The 17,980-nt window shown below is 39.1% G+C and overlaps 3 protein-coding genes across 3 annotated transcripts in view; all 3 read right to left on the bottom strand.

Moving 5' to 3' along the window:
• Positions 1-4,915, bottom strand: part of stau2 (staufen double-stranded RNA binding protein 2) — a 70,767-nt gene extending 65,852 nt beyond the window's left edge. Inside the window, exons 1-5 of the mRNA XM_028432621.1 lie at positions 4,848-4,915; positions 2,974-3,181; positions 2,250-2,380; positions 1,848-2,007; positions 948-1,083 (exon numbers count right to left, since the gene is read on the bottom strand). Of these exons, the coding sequence (XP_028288422.1) occupies positions 948-1,083; positions 1,848-2,007; positions 2,250-2,380; positions 2,974-3,172 (626 nt within the window). The 5' untranslated portion in view covers positions 3,173-3,181; positions 4,848-4,915. The remainder of the gene's footprint in view (positions 1-947; positions 1,084-1,847; positions 2,008-2,249; positions 2,381-2,973; positions 3,182-4,847) is intronic.
• An 890-nt stretch (positions 4,916-5,805) lies between these two features.
• On the bottom strand, positions 5,806-14,384 carry ube2wb (ubiquitin conjugating enzyme E2 Wb). The gene is made up of 6 exons (XM_028432622.1): positions 14,314-14,384; positions 13,415-13,506; positions 10,669-10,771; positions 8,326-8,481; positions 8,160-8,235; positions 5,806-8,050 (listed from the first exon to the last, which is right to left on the bottom strand). The coding sequence occupies exons 1-6, from the start codon at positions 14,326-14,328 to the stop codon at positions 8,037-8,039; spliced, it is 456 nt and encodes a 151-aa protein (XP_028288423.1). The 5' UTR covers positions 14,329-14,384; the 3' UTR covers positions 5,806-8,036.
• A 470-nt stretch (positions 14,385-14,854) lies between these two features.
• Positions 14,855-17,758, bottom strand: eloca (elongin C paralog a). The gene is made up of 4 exons (XM_028432960.1): positions 17,625-17,758; positions 17,081-17,108; positions 16,736-16,879; positions 14,855-15,967 (listed from the first exon to the last, which is right to left on the bottom strand). The coding sequence occupies exons 2-4, from the start codon at positions 17,082-17,084 to the stop codon at positions 15,777-15,779; spliced, it is 339 nt and encodes a 112-aa protein (XP_028288761.1). The 5' UTR covers positions 17,085-17,108; positions 17,625-17,758; the 3' UTR covers positions 14,855-15,776.
• Positions 17,759-17,980: the final 222 nt, after the last annotated feature.

Raw genomic sequence — 17,980 nt, forward strand, 5'->3', positions numbered from 1 at the left:
TATTTATGCCTGTCCAAAAACACAGAAAGCTTTACACTGTATTTTTTTCTACACTGCTTGATGAATTATGTTCCTGTCTATGCAGACCTAAAAACGTCATCTTGCTCACTCCTCGCTGTGAGTGCTAGAGTATACCTGGGTTTGGTGGCAGCCAAAAGCCAGAGCTAAACCACATTCCTACACTGAGGGAGAGAGGATCATTAATTGCACCTCTGTGGCATTTTTATGGAGTTTTGGAAATGGTTGGATGGCTCCAGCAAAGATAAAAAAAACAAAAAAAGAGAAAGTTGACAGAGACTGAGTGCAAATGGAACCCAAGAGGGCACCACATTCATTAGTTTAGAAAACATATGGAGTGGAGAGCCATGTCTGACACACATTTGAGCCTTTGGGATCAAAGAAACAGTGCTGTTTGAGGTCATCTAAAATATATCAAGACCACATCCACGCTAAGCTGGATGAATCTCAAAAGATCATGTCATCCTCTGCGCATTAGCCACTCTGAACTAAGCCACCATCTCTCAACCTCTTAAAAATAAGCTTTTACAAAGCTGACAAGTTCAGGAACACAAGTCTCTCTGTTTTTTTAAAGTAGGAGTGGAAAAAATAAATCTGTTAGAAAATAACCTGCAAGCATATCTCATCATTGTGTGCTGTGCTGCAATTTATGTTGAGAAGAAAGGATGTTACCTGCCTGTGAAAAGATTTGTTGTTATCACTATCATAAAAGATTGTTTGTGGTGTATAAAAGAAATGTTCAAGGTTTTTTGAGTTTCCAGTGTGAAGAGAGACAGCTGCATTCTCACATAATCGATATCCTGCCACACAACGGTCAACAGTTTTAAAGTCATTCACAATCACTGTACCTCACCCTCCATACCTGAAACAATCAGCCAATGATGTCACACATTTGAAGTAACTGGTAATGTTCGGTTTTAGGTCCTCACCTTTGGTTAAACATCCCTCTGAAGTTGTAATTAGCTCTGTAGTTGGGCATAGGCTTGGGATCCAAAGGCCTGTAGATGGCTGGTTCCCCTCTCTTCATGGCCAGACCATTCAGCTCCACTGTGGGTGTTATACTGCCTGTATGGGTGAGGATGCAAACACAGAAATTAATACAAATTACAACAATAACAGGGTTTTGCCTCAGTTTTATAGTATACACTGCATACACATTGCAGAAATTGGCTGCACAAGGCGTACTGTACACTCCAATAACATACACTGTGTAAAGCTGAGAATGTCAGCTTTACAGCCCAAAATTTGTCAGGCATGCTTACCTGCCTGATGCATGCACCACTAATCCCTCAGCTCCCTACTGATGTTGCACAACCTATCACAGGACTTTCTTAATCTCATTAAGAGCTTCCTTCATTACTACAACGCCGCAGAGGGCAAAGAAGGTAAGACAAGCCTACATGGTATTATTTTGCCCAGAGATACAACATATCTTGCCCTGCCCTTCAGATTTCATGGAAGGATCTGCTTTGTTATGAACAGAAACTATTTAAAATTATCATGTGGCTTGAGAGTGCTGCCTGGGGCTGAACTCCTGCAGCTGCAAAGCACTGAATTATTCCATTAACAAAAATCACATTTCAAAAGCCATGTATATTCCCTCCCAAAGCAAAAAAAGGCAAAACTGCCTGTATTTCAATACTGCACATGGCTTTAGAAATTTATAACTAGCATAAGCTATAATGCATGAAAGTAAGATGATATTTTTTGTGTCACACAGTGTCACACTGTATGTATCCAACTCCAACACAGAAACAGCACATGCATGCACAATCAGCACGGTGAAAAGTGGCCGATTCCTGTCTGTGGCCAGTTGATTAGTACAATACCTGGGTTGCTGTTGACGTCAACTTTAGGGGAGCGGGGTGCTGGCCTGGGAAGGACACTCTCAGCCAGTGCTTTGGCAGCTGTGGAGTGCTGGGCCTTTTTAATGCTGGTGCCCTCTGCTTCCCACACCTGCTCCCCAAGAGTCAGCTGCACTGTGAAGATCTGGAACAGTGACACCCAGAGGGAAAAGATTACCCAAGGGCAACTACGTTTTTAACCAAAATCCCTCTAGAGCCCATATGGCAGAAGTCAGACATATACTTTATATACTTACATACATATGCAGTGTATATTTTACCCTAAATAACCATAAACTACTACACAGATTTATGATATTAACTCCATACCATTCCAATATTTTCTTCTCCACATGTTTAGATTACTGTTATGTCCAAACACCTCACCTTAGCATGTGCAGGACCTCTCTCATTGAGGAGCTTGTACTGTGGTTGGATCCTGTTGAAACGGGCTAACTCATTCACCAAACACATTGGAGTTTTCTCTTTAGGGTTTGCCATGTTCTCCTGGGGCGTGCCTAAAAAAAGAACACATAAAATCATGATAACTAAAACCATAAGCATGAATTAGTATCATGTCTTAAAATATCACATTATATGATTATATTAAGCAATGAAACGTGAAGTTTTTTTTAATAAGCCTGTCTGGATTTACTGTCCAAAAAACGCAATATAACACATGTGATCAAGAGACTACTGACAGACAGAATCAATTAAGGATTAAGGATAAGTGCTCAGGCATGTTTTGTTTTGTCCCAAAAAAACATGGACCTTAGTGTCTGGAGACTGAGATTCCACCCTATAACTAATAGTCATGAAACTGATCTTAAATAAACTATAACAATTAATATAATCAATATGCAACCAGTTTAAATAATAAAGTAGAAAATGTAAGCATGTAGCATAAAATAACATTCACTTATTAAAACTTACTAACATTTGGAAGTTCATTGAGGGGTGAACCTCTTTTCCAAAGACAGCATCAGTTACAAAAGCAAACTCAAGAGAAACAACAAAAAAGGACTGAACAAGTCGTTGCAGTAAAAACATCTAAAAAAAATATGTACATTTAATCTGCAAAAATGTCCATAGAGTCATATCGGTGCCCTACCTGGCGGTGTGGCACACACAGGGGCGTCCCCATATCCGGCTGCAGGAGCAGGGCAGGCGGGTGTGGGGGCCGGGCCTGTGCCGTTGACGGAGGGCTGCAGACCTAGGGATCCTGAGCTGGCCATGGCCGTCGGGGTAACTCCAGGGGAGAGGCCAGGACCAGCCAGGGGCGCTGAGGTCTGTACTTTCACTTGAGCCATGCTCTATTCCTGAAAAGAGAGACCACAATTAATAACTTTGAAGTTTGCTAGAAATACCCTGACAGAGCGGTTTGACAAAAATAAATAAATAAATACAAAAGAGGAAGAAAGGGAGAGCAGAAATCAAATCAAACGTACACATGCAAACCACACTCATTTTGCACAATTTAAAAACTCTTCACTGTCATCTGACACATTCGTGTGGGCTAAGCCCAGAGAACAGACCTCAAACTGAGCAGCACTAGGCCTATCTCACATTCTGATCCACTGGCAGCTAATACACCCAGACAATGAACCTTTATTTGAAGGAGCTTTGCTCACGTTACTGCTGCCAAACTCCCCGGAAAAAGGAAGAATCCTGTGATAGCAGCCTGAACCAGACAATGGAAGTTCAATCTCATTTTTATTTGGGAGTAAAGAGAGGCACATTGACCTTTCAAGCAAACAACGATGTGTATCCAACTATGCAGTCATGTTTTAAGGGTGCATGCAATATTTTAGTGAATATAACTGCACACAGCCTGTGGCTATGCAAATTTAAGCAACACAATACTTAACCATGTGCTCTGCATCAACCTGAGGATGCAGACTAGGTAGATAATTGTAAGAACTCAATTAAAAAGGTACAAACTGTATTTCAGCACCTTGCCAAACATTAATATGTGGCAGGCACAAAAGGGGAAATGAGGAAAAATTCTTTTTACAGCCCCACAGAGGTCTGAGCAAAAGGTCAGGCACAGAACTGAAACCCCTGGCGTGTGGAGAAATTCTGTTTCTTGCCCTTGGACACTTCATGAAATGCTGGCGTTGCACCTGGAACAGTCGAAGCAATGAAAAACTGACAAAATGAGTGACTCTTACTTTAAATGACACACCAAACTGAACCAGGTTTTAGGTATCATTCATGGTCTTAGTCCTCCAATCATGGTTACAGGTGTCACCTGTCCTTACAGTTCAGGGCTACGGTTGAACAAGTGCAAACAACAGTACTGTCTGCAAAATGGGACAATGCAGTTTTTTTGCACTGTGGTACGTTACTGTAACTCACTGCATGCATTGACATGTTCCCGTTCATACCGCCGGTGCATCATCAGTGTCTGTGAGGTTCTCGGGGTCACAATCTCTACTGCTTTTTTCCTGGGTTGCCCGACAGCGCCATACACAAAAAAACAGTGTTAATCAGCCACCTACGTGCATGGCACTCTTTTTACAGAAAGTCGACTATGAAGCCGGTGTGCAGGCAGGGTTGACTGGCACAGCTACAGGGTTGTCTGCAACCCCTGAACCTACATTCACAGCTTCGACTGTGCCCAGCTTAGCCAGGAAGCTAACGTTGCCAACAAGAAAACGGCGTTTCCTTCTAATGTCAGCTGCTAAAAACACTTCAACAGAATGGGCAAGCATGCATGCTGTCATGCATATGTCACTGTGATTTCCCCTGATGAATATATACTCTGTAGCCACCCCCCAGTTGCGCTAGTTTAGCCGGTTGAAGCTCATCATGGCTGATCGGCCGAGCACCCCTCTTGCTAGCATCTCCATACGGCCCCATCCTTCACGAAAGTCTGGGGGGTTTCAGTCCACTCTAATATCATAGACAGACTGGCGACAGCATGACGAACTATTCGTAGACTATCAGGCAACAAAGGGACAAATATTTTAGGGTATTTTTTACCTTTGTCCAGGGCCAGACCCCAGTTACACCTCCAACATTGGCAAACACTAAAGAGAACTGGATGGAAGAGGGAACAGACTATGTTAATTGTCTGGGTAAATCATAAAATCACGTCCTATTAGAGACTGGTAATTGGTGCGTCTATTATTTCATACATAACGTTTCTGTTGTGTTTATGTTGTATCACCGCTAAATACTACATATCGCTACCGTGTCAGCGCTTGTCAGTTTTAGGTGAATTCTGGGTGAATCAGGCACCCCCGCCGTTATCAGAATGGTTCGGTCCGGGTTGCTTCCTCAGAGCTTACAGTGTAACTTTTGATTCAGAACCAAAATGAACATTTTCACACATTTTCTTATGTTTTGTTGTGTTAAAAAAATGTAAAACAAAAGTTACATGCATTTTAAACACATTCTGTATGTTGTCAGTTGATTTTTATAATTTTTGTATTATGAATTTTTACACACACCTGTCAATTAAACTTGACAAGTTACTGCTATAGCAGGGTGTTTATAGCCATTACTGAAGAGCTTTTTAATAAGAGATCTTTAAGACTGTGTCCCACAAACCTCAATATCTTTCAGTGAGCTCCTCGTGCAAGAATTCACACAGTGCCTGTGGTGGAATTATAACAGATGGCTATAACTCTGGAAAGGCTCGCATAACATGCAATGAAACATTTTGCATTTATTAATAAGAAGAATGGTCAAAAGAGTTGTGGATCCTCATGCACTGGTACGTATTATTGTGAAGTGACCAATAGATGGTGCCACCAAACCACTTTTTCTTGTGTTACTGAGGCTATGAGAAGTCATGCATTTTTTTTCATTAGTGAAAATATATCAGATTTTAACATATTGATGCATTATGCTGCCATAACCGTGTCCATCAGACATGTATGCTTTTTCTGACTTGGCAAGAAATGTCTAACATGCAAAACAAAGGGATACTTTTGAATAAAAGTGAATCTTTGCTTTTATTATTGATTATGAAAATGAACAGGCACCTATTACATGGAGCTTGCACATCCCAGAACAAAAATCTCAATAATAAATAACACACCCTCATTAGTGTTTATCACTCACAACACCCTGCAAGCTAATAGTTCAAACCACATTGAAAAGGAAAACAAATGCAACCTTAAAAAAAAAAAGAAAAGAAAGAAAAACATCCAAACCCTACTAACATATTCACTCGCAAGTTTTTCAAATCTCACTGGTCTACTGCCTGCTTGGTGGAGGCCTTTTGTCTCTGCACGGATGCTGTTGTGACTGCATTTACACAATAACTTCAGTCCGATAGTCTTTTTCCTCACAGCACAGCGACAGCCAACATGACCTCTTACAACGAAGCTAATAATAAAAAGATCATTGGTTAAATAGGTGTTTTTAAGTTATCAATATAGTTTTTGAGATAGTGGTGTGCTGTGGTAATCTCCTCTACAGTATAGAGTAGCATCACATTCACTCAAGATCATTCAAGAAAATCAGCTAGACCCAAAAAAAAAAAAAACAAACAACCCAAGATGGAAAATTCAAGTATCTCTGACTGGATGGCGATAAACATTTTCTTTAGGAATGGAGTGATTAAGTCAGGAGGTGAGCTTTGTAATATCCATCCAATAAACCAAATAAATTATGGAAAGACTGAAACTTGTCACAATGCTTGATGCCAATAAGAAAAAGTAGGGTTTAAAATTGCATGCACCCCCACTGTAGAACTACTAAACTTTCTTTTTAAACCAAACGCACATGTTTGTTGCTGACTGTACATATCCTAATTGGCAAAAGATGCTAATTTCCTAACTAATTTCCAATGAAATAAAGCACTCCTGTTATCATTCTGCTAATAAAGTAAATGCATCCTCTGCTTTCACATCATCCAACAATTTAAAGACTTATGTACAATAGTTTCAGACATGTTATAAGTTTTACAACATAACAGTCTCTTTTGGTGAAAATATAGTTAAATTCAAAATATCTGATAGGTTTCTTTTTAGAGGTGATCTCTTTATTGAAAAAAGTACCTGAGCCAAAAACTCTGACCAGGGGGAATCACAAAAAAGCCTCATCTTTCTAGAAAGACTCTCCTTGTTATCATTCATTGCTGTTCTGGAGATAAAACCAAGTTTTAAATTAAATAGCATGACAGATACAAAAGAAAATCCAAAACATACTGACCCATCATAACAACCCCCTTTTCAAAGTATCAGCTAGTTGAAAGAGTACAAAAAAGACATTTAAAATCAAACATTTTAGAAGATTAAAGCATGAAATTAAAAAAAAACATACAAATAAAAATGAATCATGCAACGATGTTCTCTTACAGACATTCTTTAAATGGAAGAGAGGCTGCTGTACATCTTAAAGGCTGGACTAGTGAACACAACAGTTCAGCCCAACTGTATGAGGAGATGTACGCCGAGGTCATCACATGACTATTCTCTATTATCATCTGTTTTATTCCCATCTGTACCGCCATTCTGTCCAACAGCAGGAAGAACTGCAACCAGGTCTCAAGTTGGAAGTTAAAAAAAAAACTGTGTGTACTCTGGATACAAACGTAAACCTGACAGGTAAGTGGAGGACTGCTTACAGTACATCTGCAATTTGGGAATAAGGTACTAACAATAGTGCCTTTGTAAGCTAGATACTTTCACAGTGCATATAATCATAATAATAATAATAATAATAATAAAAAAACAGATGAAGCATTTCTTGGGGTTTTGATGGTTAGATCCCTTCCAGAAGACAATTAGATTTGGATTTCTCTTTGTAGGCCCAAGCATGCATCCATCAGTTATTATTGCACAACACGAGGACCTAAAAATGCACCCACACACAAACAAAAAAGTAACAATAATAATCAGGAATTTTAATTATCTCACTACACATCCTGCTTTCTTGCTCGCTGCATTACGACCTTTTTGCAAAAAATAAAATAAAATAAAATAAAATAAAATAAAATAAAATAACGATCCATCTCGGGTGCATCTAAACCTTCCGTTATTTTTCTATGTTACAACCGACTAAAACATGCAGCCAACTGCCCACCAGGGGGATGCAGTCAGGAGCCTCCAGCGCATGGTGTCCATTGTTCCAGTCAAAGGTCAGAGTTCAAAGACTGATTAAAAAGTGCTTTATGTAGGTCAGTAGGACTCCAGGGGTTTTTATTACAAAGTTTGTACATTAGCATGTATCATCTGTGAATGAAAACAAAACAAAACAAAACTTTAGAAATCTTTTGAATTACAGTCAATTACTGTAATTTTGTCCTCAAACTGAAAAAAACTAAGGGTTGAAAGTACTCACCATGATACCACCATTTTGTTTTCTTTGGATTTTTGTTACACGTTCTTACATAAAAGGAGTTATCAGGCGGTCGTCTCTGCAGAAAACAGCATTGAGGTTGAGCAAGTTTATCATTAACATCAACTCCCATCTCCAACTTTACCTCCTAGAATAAGTGAAGTGTTACCTTTTCTTTGCAGCTGGACAACATGCTGATAATGCTAAGACAAACTGATTGCACTGAGAGGGCTGGCGACCAATCTTCCGTTAGAATAGACAGACAGATGTGACCGTTGCTATACACATGTGGGTGGACAGGTATATTCTCTCCTGTGAACATGACCTGCACACGTGAAAAGAAGACAAATAAGTTAGTCTTTACTCAGGTAATCCATTTAAAGTCATGTAACACATGTACATGTATACAGACACAACTTGGGGAAGTAATTGTCTGAAAAAAATTGAGGTTTTTCATTAATAACTGAAAATAATGAGACTTGCTGCATAAGCTCAGGCTTAGCTCTCCTCTACAGCGACATGAGGCTCTGGGATTAGGACAGAGGGGCCAGGATGAGGTGAGAGAGGGGAAGGCAGCATGGATATGGGAGACTACGAAAGGAGACGTGTTTTAAAATAAAGCAGGCAACTTCTATTAAAAGTACAGGGCAGTATTAGCCATCATTATGGTGTGTGAGTGTGTGAGGGCTATACGGTGAGATACAGGAAGTGTGAGAAGAATAGAACTTAAAGACTGGAGTGCTAAAGTAGAGAGGAGGGGTATGGGTGATGAAGGGTAACAATTGGTTGAGCCAGTCTGGCACCGGACAGGGCCTCACAGGAGAGTGCAGGCTCCATATCATGGGGCTGAAGAGAGGTGATAGGACGAGTGTTACAGATATGAACAGAAAGACCTGTTAGTATTATTCTCAAACATGCTGTTCTTCTGTCTCACTATTACACTGCATCTACTCGTATTTTCATACCTTCTGCTACCTGACATTTTACAGGGCAAAGGGTTTTTTAGGTTGCTGAATACGTGTCCTGGTAAACAGAGTCAGATGTGCTAGCCCAAGAGAGTAATTGAAAGTAACATTGTGCCAGAATGATTTGACTGGTGTGCAGATCAGTCTTATCTTGTATTGTAGTATGTGTTGTGGACATAATTTCAAATCCATACTCATATGCCTGCACATATGCCAAAGTCTCCCTCTATACTGCCTCTATACACCCCCTTTCGGCTGTCTTCATGAATATTAGTCCATAACTGTGAGACAAATACTAGTTCTAAAGAAGTTCTTCCAGACTTCAGGTCAGTCGAATTATTAGATCTTCAGGGCTGCTGTTTGTGAGATTTGTGTGTGGGACATGTGTCCTGCATCATCAGCATTTCCACATGGCTTGTTGTGGTAACCATGTAGGCCATGGTTACTACATAACTACACTGACATGTGATGTCTCTTAATAAATTGCCTTACTCCAGGTGGTTCCTTTAAGCCAACCCTTAGTGTCAGCAGCAGGCAATGTATTTTGCCATCTGTCCACCAGCTGTTCTAACTACGGTAGTTGTCCTTCATGGCTCTCTACTTGTGGCAACATGGTTTCTGCTCAGCACTGCCTTCACTCTGGAGCACAATGAGAATCACACTGTAAGCCACTGGAAAAGACACTTCTGATTTGAACAGGCAGGAACATCTTAACTTATCAGCAAAAAATCAATCAGTCAATTTCAAACCACCTGCACATGTCTGCATCCAATTTGCTTGTGTGTTTTTTGCTGTACAAACTTTCTGAAATCAATCTGTACATGTCAAAAAAACTTGGACTGGCAGTATGAACAAAGTCTAAAATATTCTCAAACACATTGACACAATCTGCAGCCAGGAATACACTCAAAGCAAAATGAAATGATACAACAGCCACCAAACAAACTAAAGTACTAATAGAGGACAATGTAACAGCAAACATCTATGACTGAGATGTATAATGGAGTAATGCACTGCAGCAGCTGCTACTGAAGTTCCTCTAGAGGCCCCAAGCAGAGTCCAACAGCAGACAACTCTGTCAGTCTGTCCTTCTTATCGAGAGGCCAGCCGCTAAGTAGCTCAGTTTATCTAATTTTCTCTACACTGACTCATTATCTATTTTTAGGTGGGCAGGCTCCTGATCAGTGAAACAAGACTGTTGTGTTAAACTAATCCCATCAAACATGGCTTCAGTGGGACATCTGTACTGGTATCACTCAGTGAGTCCAGGCTTCAGCATTTCCGAGCAAAGACTTATTCCACTAACAACTGCAGAGCCACAGTGTTTCATGTGATTATTACAGGCATCCAGACACTGGATAAATACGATTCATGATTTTCTTTGGAAAGGGGACACCTCTGTGCAAAGGACCTCCAATGCATATGGCTCCGTGTTGTTAACCACTCTATTTACTTAGTTTTTTCCACCTGAGGACAAGACACATGCTTCAAAATGCCTCACATTTATCCACCCCCACACACAATATAATAGAGGCATCTTAGCTTACCTGAGGTGAGTCAAAAGGATATCGACTACTAAATTTGAAAAGCAGCTGAAACTTCTCCCCTTCATACAGTGTGCCAGGTGCTCCCTCCATATCTACAATCCACCTAAAAAAGGCACAATATAAAATTGTTAAGCATTTCACACAAACAAAATGAACACAAAAAAGCCAGAAAAAGGTAAACACAAGTTAACTAAACACACAGGTGGTGCCCTAAGATCTACAAAAAATGTTTATCGTCAGATGCCGTATTTTTAGGGTCACAGGTGTTGTTATGTGATAACACTGACTGTTCTGCCATTTTCTGCCATTAGTTTTCTAGAACTTCTGTGTGTATCTATTCTGGTTTAAATGTAATCAACACTTTACTAGAAATAAGGGTATTTTTTTTAATAAAGTTTGAATGAAAAAACAAGCATTGCAGTACGTAAAGACTAAATAGGTGTTCATTTCATGTAAATTCAGCACAGTAACACCGTTGTAAAATGATCTCTAAGATGATGAACCACATGTCGCGTCTACATGATATCATGTTTAACACCACCTTTAGTACACTAAGCCTTCTGTAAAGGCTTTTGTTTTAAGCTATAAAATGCTTGTTTTTACAGTTAACATTGTGTTCTCTGGATTTTGGAGTGGGTAACGGACATTCATTGTGGCTATACTATAACCTTTTTAAACAATGAGTTTTAATGGTTCACTGTCATTATTTTGGAGTACATTAGCTACAGACAAGCAGAGAATTGCATCTTATTATCATTTAAAAGGAATCATACACAATATGAGGTGCCAATTCTGCTGTAAGTGTGTAATCAAAAGCTTTTAGTCTGACTCATTCCAGTGACATTCAATATTCAGCTGGGTTATGACAGTGGTTTAGTAATAATGTGATACTCTATTGATCTACTGGGCAAAATCTATTTTCGCTTTTGTACCCTGGCTACAAAGGTCTGCTGACTGGGCTGGTAGCAACTCAATCCTCAGATGTTACAGAGGCTTGGGTTTTTGGGGTGAAGGACACTCCTCCATTTCTATTCTCTTTATACCTCCAATGAAAAAATAAAGCTTCACAAGCAAACAAAGCTAAGTCCAATGTAGAACATTTATGGGATTGCCTACTCATGGCAGAAACCTCAGAAGAGAAGAAAAAGGGACAGCGATGGCAGCATCGCAATCTTTGGCCTAATTTTTTTTTCATGCAAGCAGAGCAGATAGGACACCGAAGAGACTTGTGGCTGTTATCCGGGTTTATAGTCTTGTGTCTCTTTCAAATCTAGCCTGGAGGCACATGATAATTCAGACCTACATATGAGGTCAGTCCTCCTTACAATGTCACCCTTGAAAAGTCTACTGGTCAGAGTCTCAGAACAGAGCTCAATGTTTCTAGAAGGAGGTGCTGTCAGTGTACATGATGCCTGAGCTACACCTGATGCAACCCATGCTGAATACAGCAGAGGACTCCAAGGACATCATGCTCAACGTGCTCAAATTCCCCATAGCCTGGTGATTATATGATCCAGTTCACAAAAATAACACTGAGCCATTTAACGAAAGTGGGGGGAAAAGGACAAACTGAGTTCATATTAGAGACTCAACTGTGTTTTAGAGCAGTGGTTTCCTTGTCTGCAATAGGTGACTCATTACCGTCAAGCAAAGCCACCTGCACTATCATATAGCCAACTCAAAGGCATTGTAATCTAATAGGCAGCACAGAGAGACAGTGTACTATATCAACACAAGCTATGAAAACTAAAAACATGTTGTCACCTTATCACCGTCACATGAGCAACATTGTCGCCAGTTTTCTCACCATGTTTAAATAAGCTTAGCTTCAAAGTGAAGCAAGAACAGGCTGGTTGCATCTTACTTATCTACAACCAGGATGCACGTAAATATGTCATACTGTCAATCACCATGTCAGAAACCCAAACCAGGTATGGGTGGAGCTTTCAACCTCAGAGATGAACACAAAAAGGCACACCCACACATACCATCTCAAAGGATGTGGATGTGCAGTGTTCACAGAAGCCAGCTAAACAGGTTGGGAAGCTTGACAAAGGAACATTCAACTGATTGTAATCTTATAATAGTACATTTTGATTTTCTTAAAATAACCACAACCACTGTAACATGTAGTGCCTTTTTAAAACAGCATTAGCAGTGACATTGAAAGATATCCTGAACAGAAAAACAAGTTAGTAACTTTCAAAGTCAATGTTGTGGGTCAAAGTCACAAATTTGTCTCAAATTTACTGACCCACAGCTCAACTCATCCTCTCTGCCCATCAGACATAGTTTGACAGTGTTTGTTAGGTTTTAAGACAACCAAGACAAGCACACAGAAAGGTCAGCTAAGTAGCCTCTCTTACTTGCTACCTTAGCACAACTCCAGCATGCCAACCATTAAATAATTTATAAGGATGAACAGTGACACTATGCATTAGAGACACTCCAGTAAGGGGCCAGAGCTGCCAATCCATGACCCCAATTCCTCCTCACTATTCGCTGCTGAGGCTTTGTGCCTTACCTCCAGCCACAGCTATTGCAACAGCAACCTTTATTACATGTGTGGGACCAGCCAGGCTCACCACAACAATGCCTCCTCCTAGTAATGAACCATGACATTTTACAAAGCCGTACATGGCATTTGTTTAGATGTAGACCTTCTTCTGCAATCACTGTAGATGTAGGTGCTAAGGCCCTTGTGATTACTGAGAAACCAATGAATCATATTAAGTAAAGCACTTACTGTGTGATGGTGTTCTGTACACTTTTTTCGTTGAGCGTCATTCCTGGGGGTGGATCATTTTGCAGGGCTAATAATTCCTTTTGTAGCCTTTTCTGTTGAAGAAAATGTGTTTTGGTTTGTGCCACCAGCAAAAATGCTGAATACAGCATGACAATATACCATAATTTTTAAAAAGCAAGTACATTAGATGACATACAGATATTTTGTCATATAGATGTTTACATAACCGAACCACAGTAAATATCTGAGTTTTTAGCATTTGACAACGTGGATATCCTTCAACATTCACATTAAAACTCCACCCAAAACAAACGATTTGACACCGGTATGTGTTAAAAGTAAGCAACAAACCCACTTCGCTAAATACATTAATTTATGAAGCTAACGCGCTTCATAATATTTTAAAAAGGAGTCGACACATCTACAGTATTTTTATGACAACGATGCACCTGTTCAGCCCAGGAGGAAACTGTTCTGCTCGATCTGCGCACTGTCTCGTTAGCTGGTTGTGGTGAACGTCGGCCACAACGGCAGCGAACACACATTAAAATATCGCAATAAATTTCAACTCTCATGACAACGTACTCCTTGAATAATCATCCATGTTTTTTTCGCGAAGAAAATACAAAGCACAGCTATCTACCTGTAGTTCTAGGAAGCTAGTTTCTGTGCTAGCCTTGATTTGCTGTTGATGATGATGGGGCTAGTTGTGTTGCTACCAAAGAGCAAGCGCTAAACCTGAGCAGTTTAGGATAAATGTCACCCCTTTAACTTCAGTGTCACTGTTACTATGGAAACATATGTGTACGTAAATGAAGTGGTCAATAAACTGCCGACAAAAAGCAGGCTGGCGGTGCGGTAAATTATAAATATTCGTCCGTTGTCAATTGTATTCTTACCTGCATCGACGCCATGATGGAAACCCCCCTGCATCAGCGCAGAGTGGAGGACTGTACGTCAGAGAGTCACGTGACTGGAGAAGTTGTTTTGACAGAAGAAAGCGATCAACGTGCACCGTACCAGCACAAAATCTAAGCCGCCCCTTAGTTATGTAGTGTTTTTAGCGACTTTAAAACTGACTATGATAAAATATAAAGTAGTATATAGTATATAGTTTGATTGCCGTTGCTACTCACTGTAATTATGTGTAATAATAACTAATAAATGTGTAACTAATAAAAATAGCTTCTTAGCAGAAGAATATTTAAAACTTTATACCTTCTCATTGGCTTTTAGGTAGCATCACCAATCTGTCTGAAGGAACATTTGTCTGCACTGTACTTTGACCATTCTCCCTAATGAATGTTTCTCACATGGTTCACACAAGCAGTCAGACATTAGCTTAAAAGAGACTCCACATTAAACCCAGGCATTATAAAAGCAATGTATCATGCAGGAAATGCTAAAAAAAAAAAAAAAGAAATTACCAAGACATCCATGTTCAAATCAGCTTTTATTTAGAAATGAACACTGCATGATGTGATTGATTTCAAGGGCATAAATAATTCAAATCAGCATGCACCTGAAATGTACTGTGCCCTTCATTTCTTATGTAAAACACACTCCACGGCACCTTTTCAGCATTGGATACTTGTGGAGGTGGATGAAATCATAGTATACACACATTACAAGCATGTCATCAAAGAATGTTAAGAGATTTCATCCACCTTTGCTTAATCAAGTGACAAACAATAGGTACTGTGTGAGCATAAAAGATCAATTTCACAGGTTCCTTAAATTCACATTTAAACCCAAAGTTTACATGTTTAGTCCAAGATGCTCTGGTTGGACAGTTATACATCACCACATCTCTCTGGGACGTCCAAAGGTACAGGATATGGTCAAATGCATAATAAGACTGTTACAGCACTTTAATTAATTTGCTTCCATCGTTACAAACAGAAGTGTTTGTACAGTATCCCCATTTTTTATGTCTAACTAGAGATGTGAAAAATAATGTGTTGTATTGTACTGTTTCCATCTTCTTTGTTGTCCTCTAATTATTTAATGTTTAATTAAGCTAGACTAAAACACATCAAAAAGGTTTATTGTGAAAGGGACATTTAGGCTAAATAAGGCAGCAACTAGAAATAAAGAGCTCACCAAATAGATTTTTATTCAGAGGGAGGTGAGGAAAGATGACTTAACATATGGGGCACATTTCTCACATTCTTGCCAACCTTATCCTTATTTATTATATTAAAATGTAACTTTAATAATAATGAAACTACGAAAAAACAAAGTGGAGCAAAAAAAAAAAACATCCTTTTACATGTCATATGAAGTAAATGGAAAAACAAGTTAAATATTCAAAAAAAAAATTCTAAAAAATGTTTGAAGCTTTTACATCATCTTTGTAATTTTAGCAATCCAGAAAGTTTGCAGCCATGAGCAGTTCCAATGCAATCTCAGGAGCGATAGGGAATTCAGGTATTTCTGTGGAGCTGTTGGTATAACGGACCTTGTAGGTGAAATACATGCAGACCTTGGACAGGACATGAGATGGGATCTCCCTGAAGTTCACTTCATTGGTTTCATTCTCTGCAAATTGTCCTGTTAATAGAGTGTTGAAGTCAGTGTCCATCAAATTGAAACTTACAAAAAACACAATGACTAGAAATAATTATTGTACAAAAACAGGTATTAAAAACTTATTAACAGTCATGAGCTCAGTAAAAAGTTACATAGTCCATGTTTAATAGGAAGTAAAAAATAAAGGAGCATGGTGCCACCAGCTGGTCAAGCAGAGTTTACCTATCTAAATATATAATGCCACCTTGATTAAATAGTTAAAGACTTAAGTTCCTGCCTATCCAGATGTAAGCCAGTGAAGCTCACCACAGTACAACCAAAACACTGTATATTCATAAATAAAAAACACTTGTACACAGACATTCCATCAGCCCCTAAAACACTGCCGCCTAAAGTTCCTGAGCAATGAGCATTCTTGCTGCCGATTACCTCTAAAACTGCAGTAACTCTTAGAGCTGCAGCTTTCCTTTAAAATGCAGTCTTTCCTGTTCATGTCTAAATGTATCATGTCTCCTGTCAAGTGTGTAGGTCCGGACAAATGTTCCAACTTGTGTAAAGAATGACAGCAATGCAGCAATCGAGGGAGGGAAAAACCTTGAACTAATACCAAACTGTCTTTTTGACAGCTGCTAAAAAGAAAAAATAGTGTTGCTAAATATGCTTACAAAAACTCGATGCATTGCTACCTACCATAGTAAATTTGCTGAGCTTTATTTTTTATCTTTACAACAAAACAAACACAGAACACAAAAATCGGTTTCTTGGAAAGTATTTTGTCTTAATCCTCACCTGGCCCGCTTAACATAGCTTTGATAGTCCCAGATGTCAAGGCGTGTTCTCTTTTCACTATGAATTCATGGCCATCTGAAGAGATCAGCTTCACATACATGGCATCTGGCCCCTCACAGCCACCATAGGTTCTCTCCTCACTATCTGTGAATCAGAACAAACTGACAATCTCAAACAGGTGTTAGGTCAAATGCTCCAGTACTGCAATAATTAGCAATTTTATTACAAAAGAAGGATACCTATTTAGGCACATATACAGCATATATACACATTCTGACTAGAAGACATGACTCGACAAAGAAACAAATATTATGTTTATTAGTACACTAATATTAGGTCACTTACCCATCGTGACCTGGTGTTTCTTTTAATCCTGAAAGGGAATATCGAGACATAAAAAATCACTTCTATGAAATGCTTATCTTAGATAAACCACACAAAAAACACTCCAAAACATGAAATAAAGTTTGGTTGTTTGTTAAAACAATATCATATTGAATAAACTGACGTTGACGCATGCTAGGCCTAATTCCTAGGAGTTTTTTTGACAAACATCACATCACTTTACGCTACATTAAGTAAGTAGTCATCTGTCGCATGTAGCAATCGTTATAACAAATCTAAATACTTTTATCTGTAAACTCTCTCAGCCCATCTAAGTCAAAGTACACGGTATCAATAGACAAAGCGTTTCATTTTAACAAACGTTTTGAAGTGAGTCGGCAGCTGTCTACGCTAGCTAGCGCTAGTTAGCGTGCTAACTCTATCAAAAAACAATTCAAAAAACATTTTTCAATGGTCGTTCACTGCGTAACACGTACAGTGGTAATCAGACAAAGACACGATAACTAACAATAACGTGTAATTGACACATAACAATATTTCTTACCACCGTGTCGCTGAATGTGTAGTAGAGATTGTATTTCGGTTAACGTTAGCAACCTGAATGTTAACCGGAACCAGTTTGTGCGAACAGCAGTCCGCAGAAAAAAGACTTCCGTAGCTTCACTTGCAGGCAACAGTGGTTCCCTTTATATTTATCTGTCTTTTTGTACATCGTGTACATGTTTTTTTATTATTATTATTATTTCAATTAACTGATTTTCAGGCAGGGTATATTTCGATATTTTAAATAATCTTTTTGATAGTATAACCAAAACTGCGAAATAAAAAAAATAAAAAGTAATGCAAAACAGATACAATATCTGAATGATAAATATTTAATTCCACTAACTTACACAAACC

This window comes from Parambassis ranga, chromosome 20 (genome assembly GCF_900634625.1).
Source record: "Parambassis ranga chromosome 20, fParRan2.1, whole genome shotgun sequence".
NCBI lineage: Eukaryota > Metazoa > Chordata > Actinopteri > Ambassidae > Parambassis > Parambassis ranga.

Coding starts and splice junctions, on each gene's coding strand:
- ube2wb (XM_028432622.1), bottom strand. Junction 10,772..13,414: donor GTACAGAACACCATCACACA/GTAAGTGCTTTA, acceptor TGCCTTTTTTAG/GTGGATTGTAGATATGGAGG. Junction 8,236..8,325: donor TGTCCAGCTGCAAAGAAAAG/GTAACACTTCAC, acceptor TGTTTTCTGCAG/AGACGACCGCCTGATAACTC.
- eloca (XM_028432960.1), bottom strand. Junction 15,968..16,735: donor AGCTATGTTAAGCGGGCCAG/GTGAGGATTAAG, acceptor CTCTATTAACAG/GACAATTTGCAGAGAATGAA.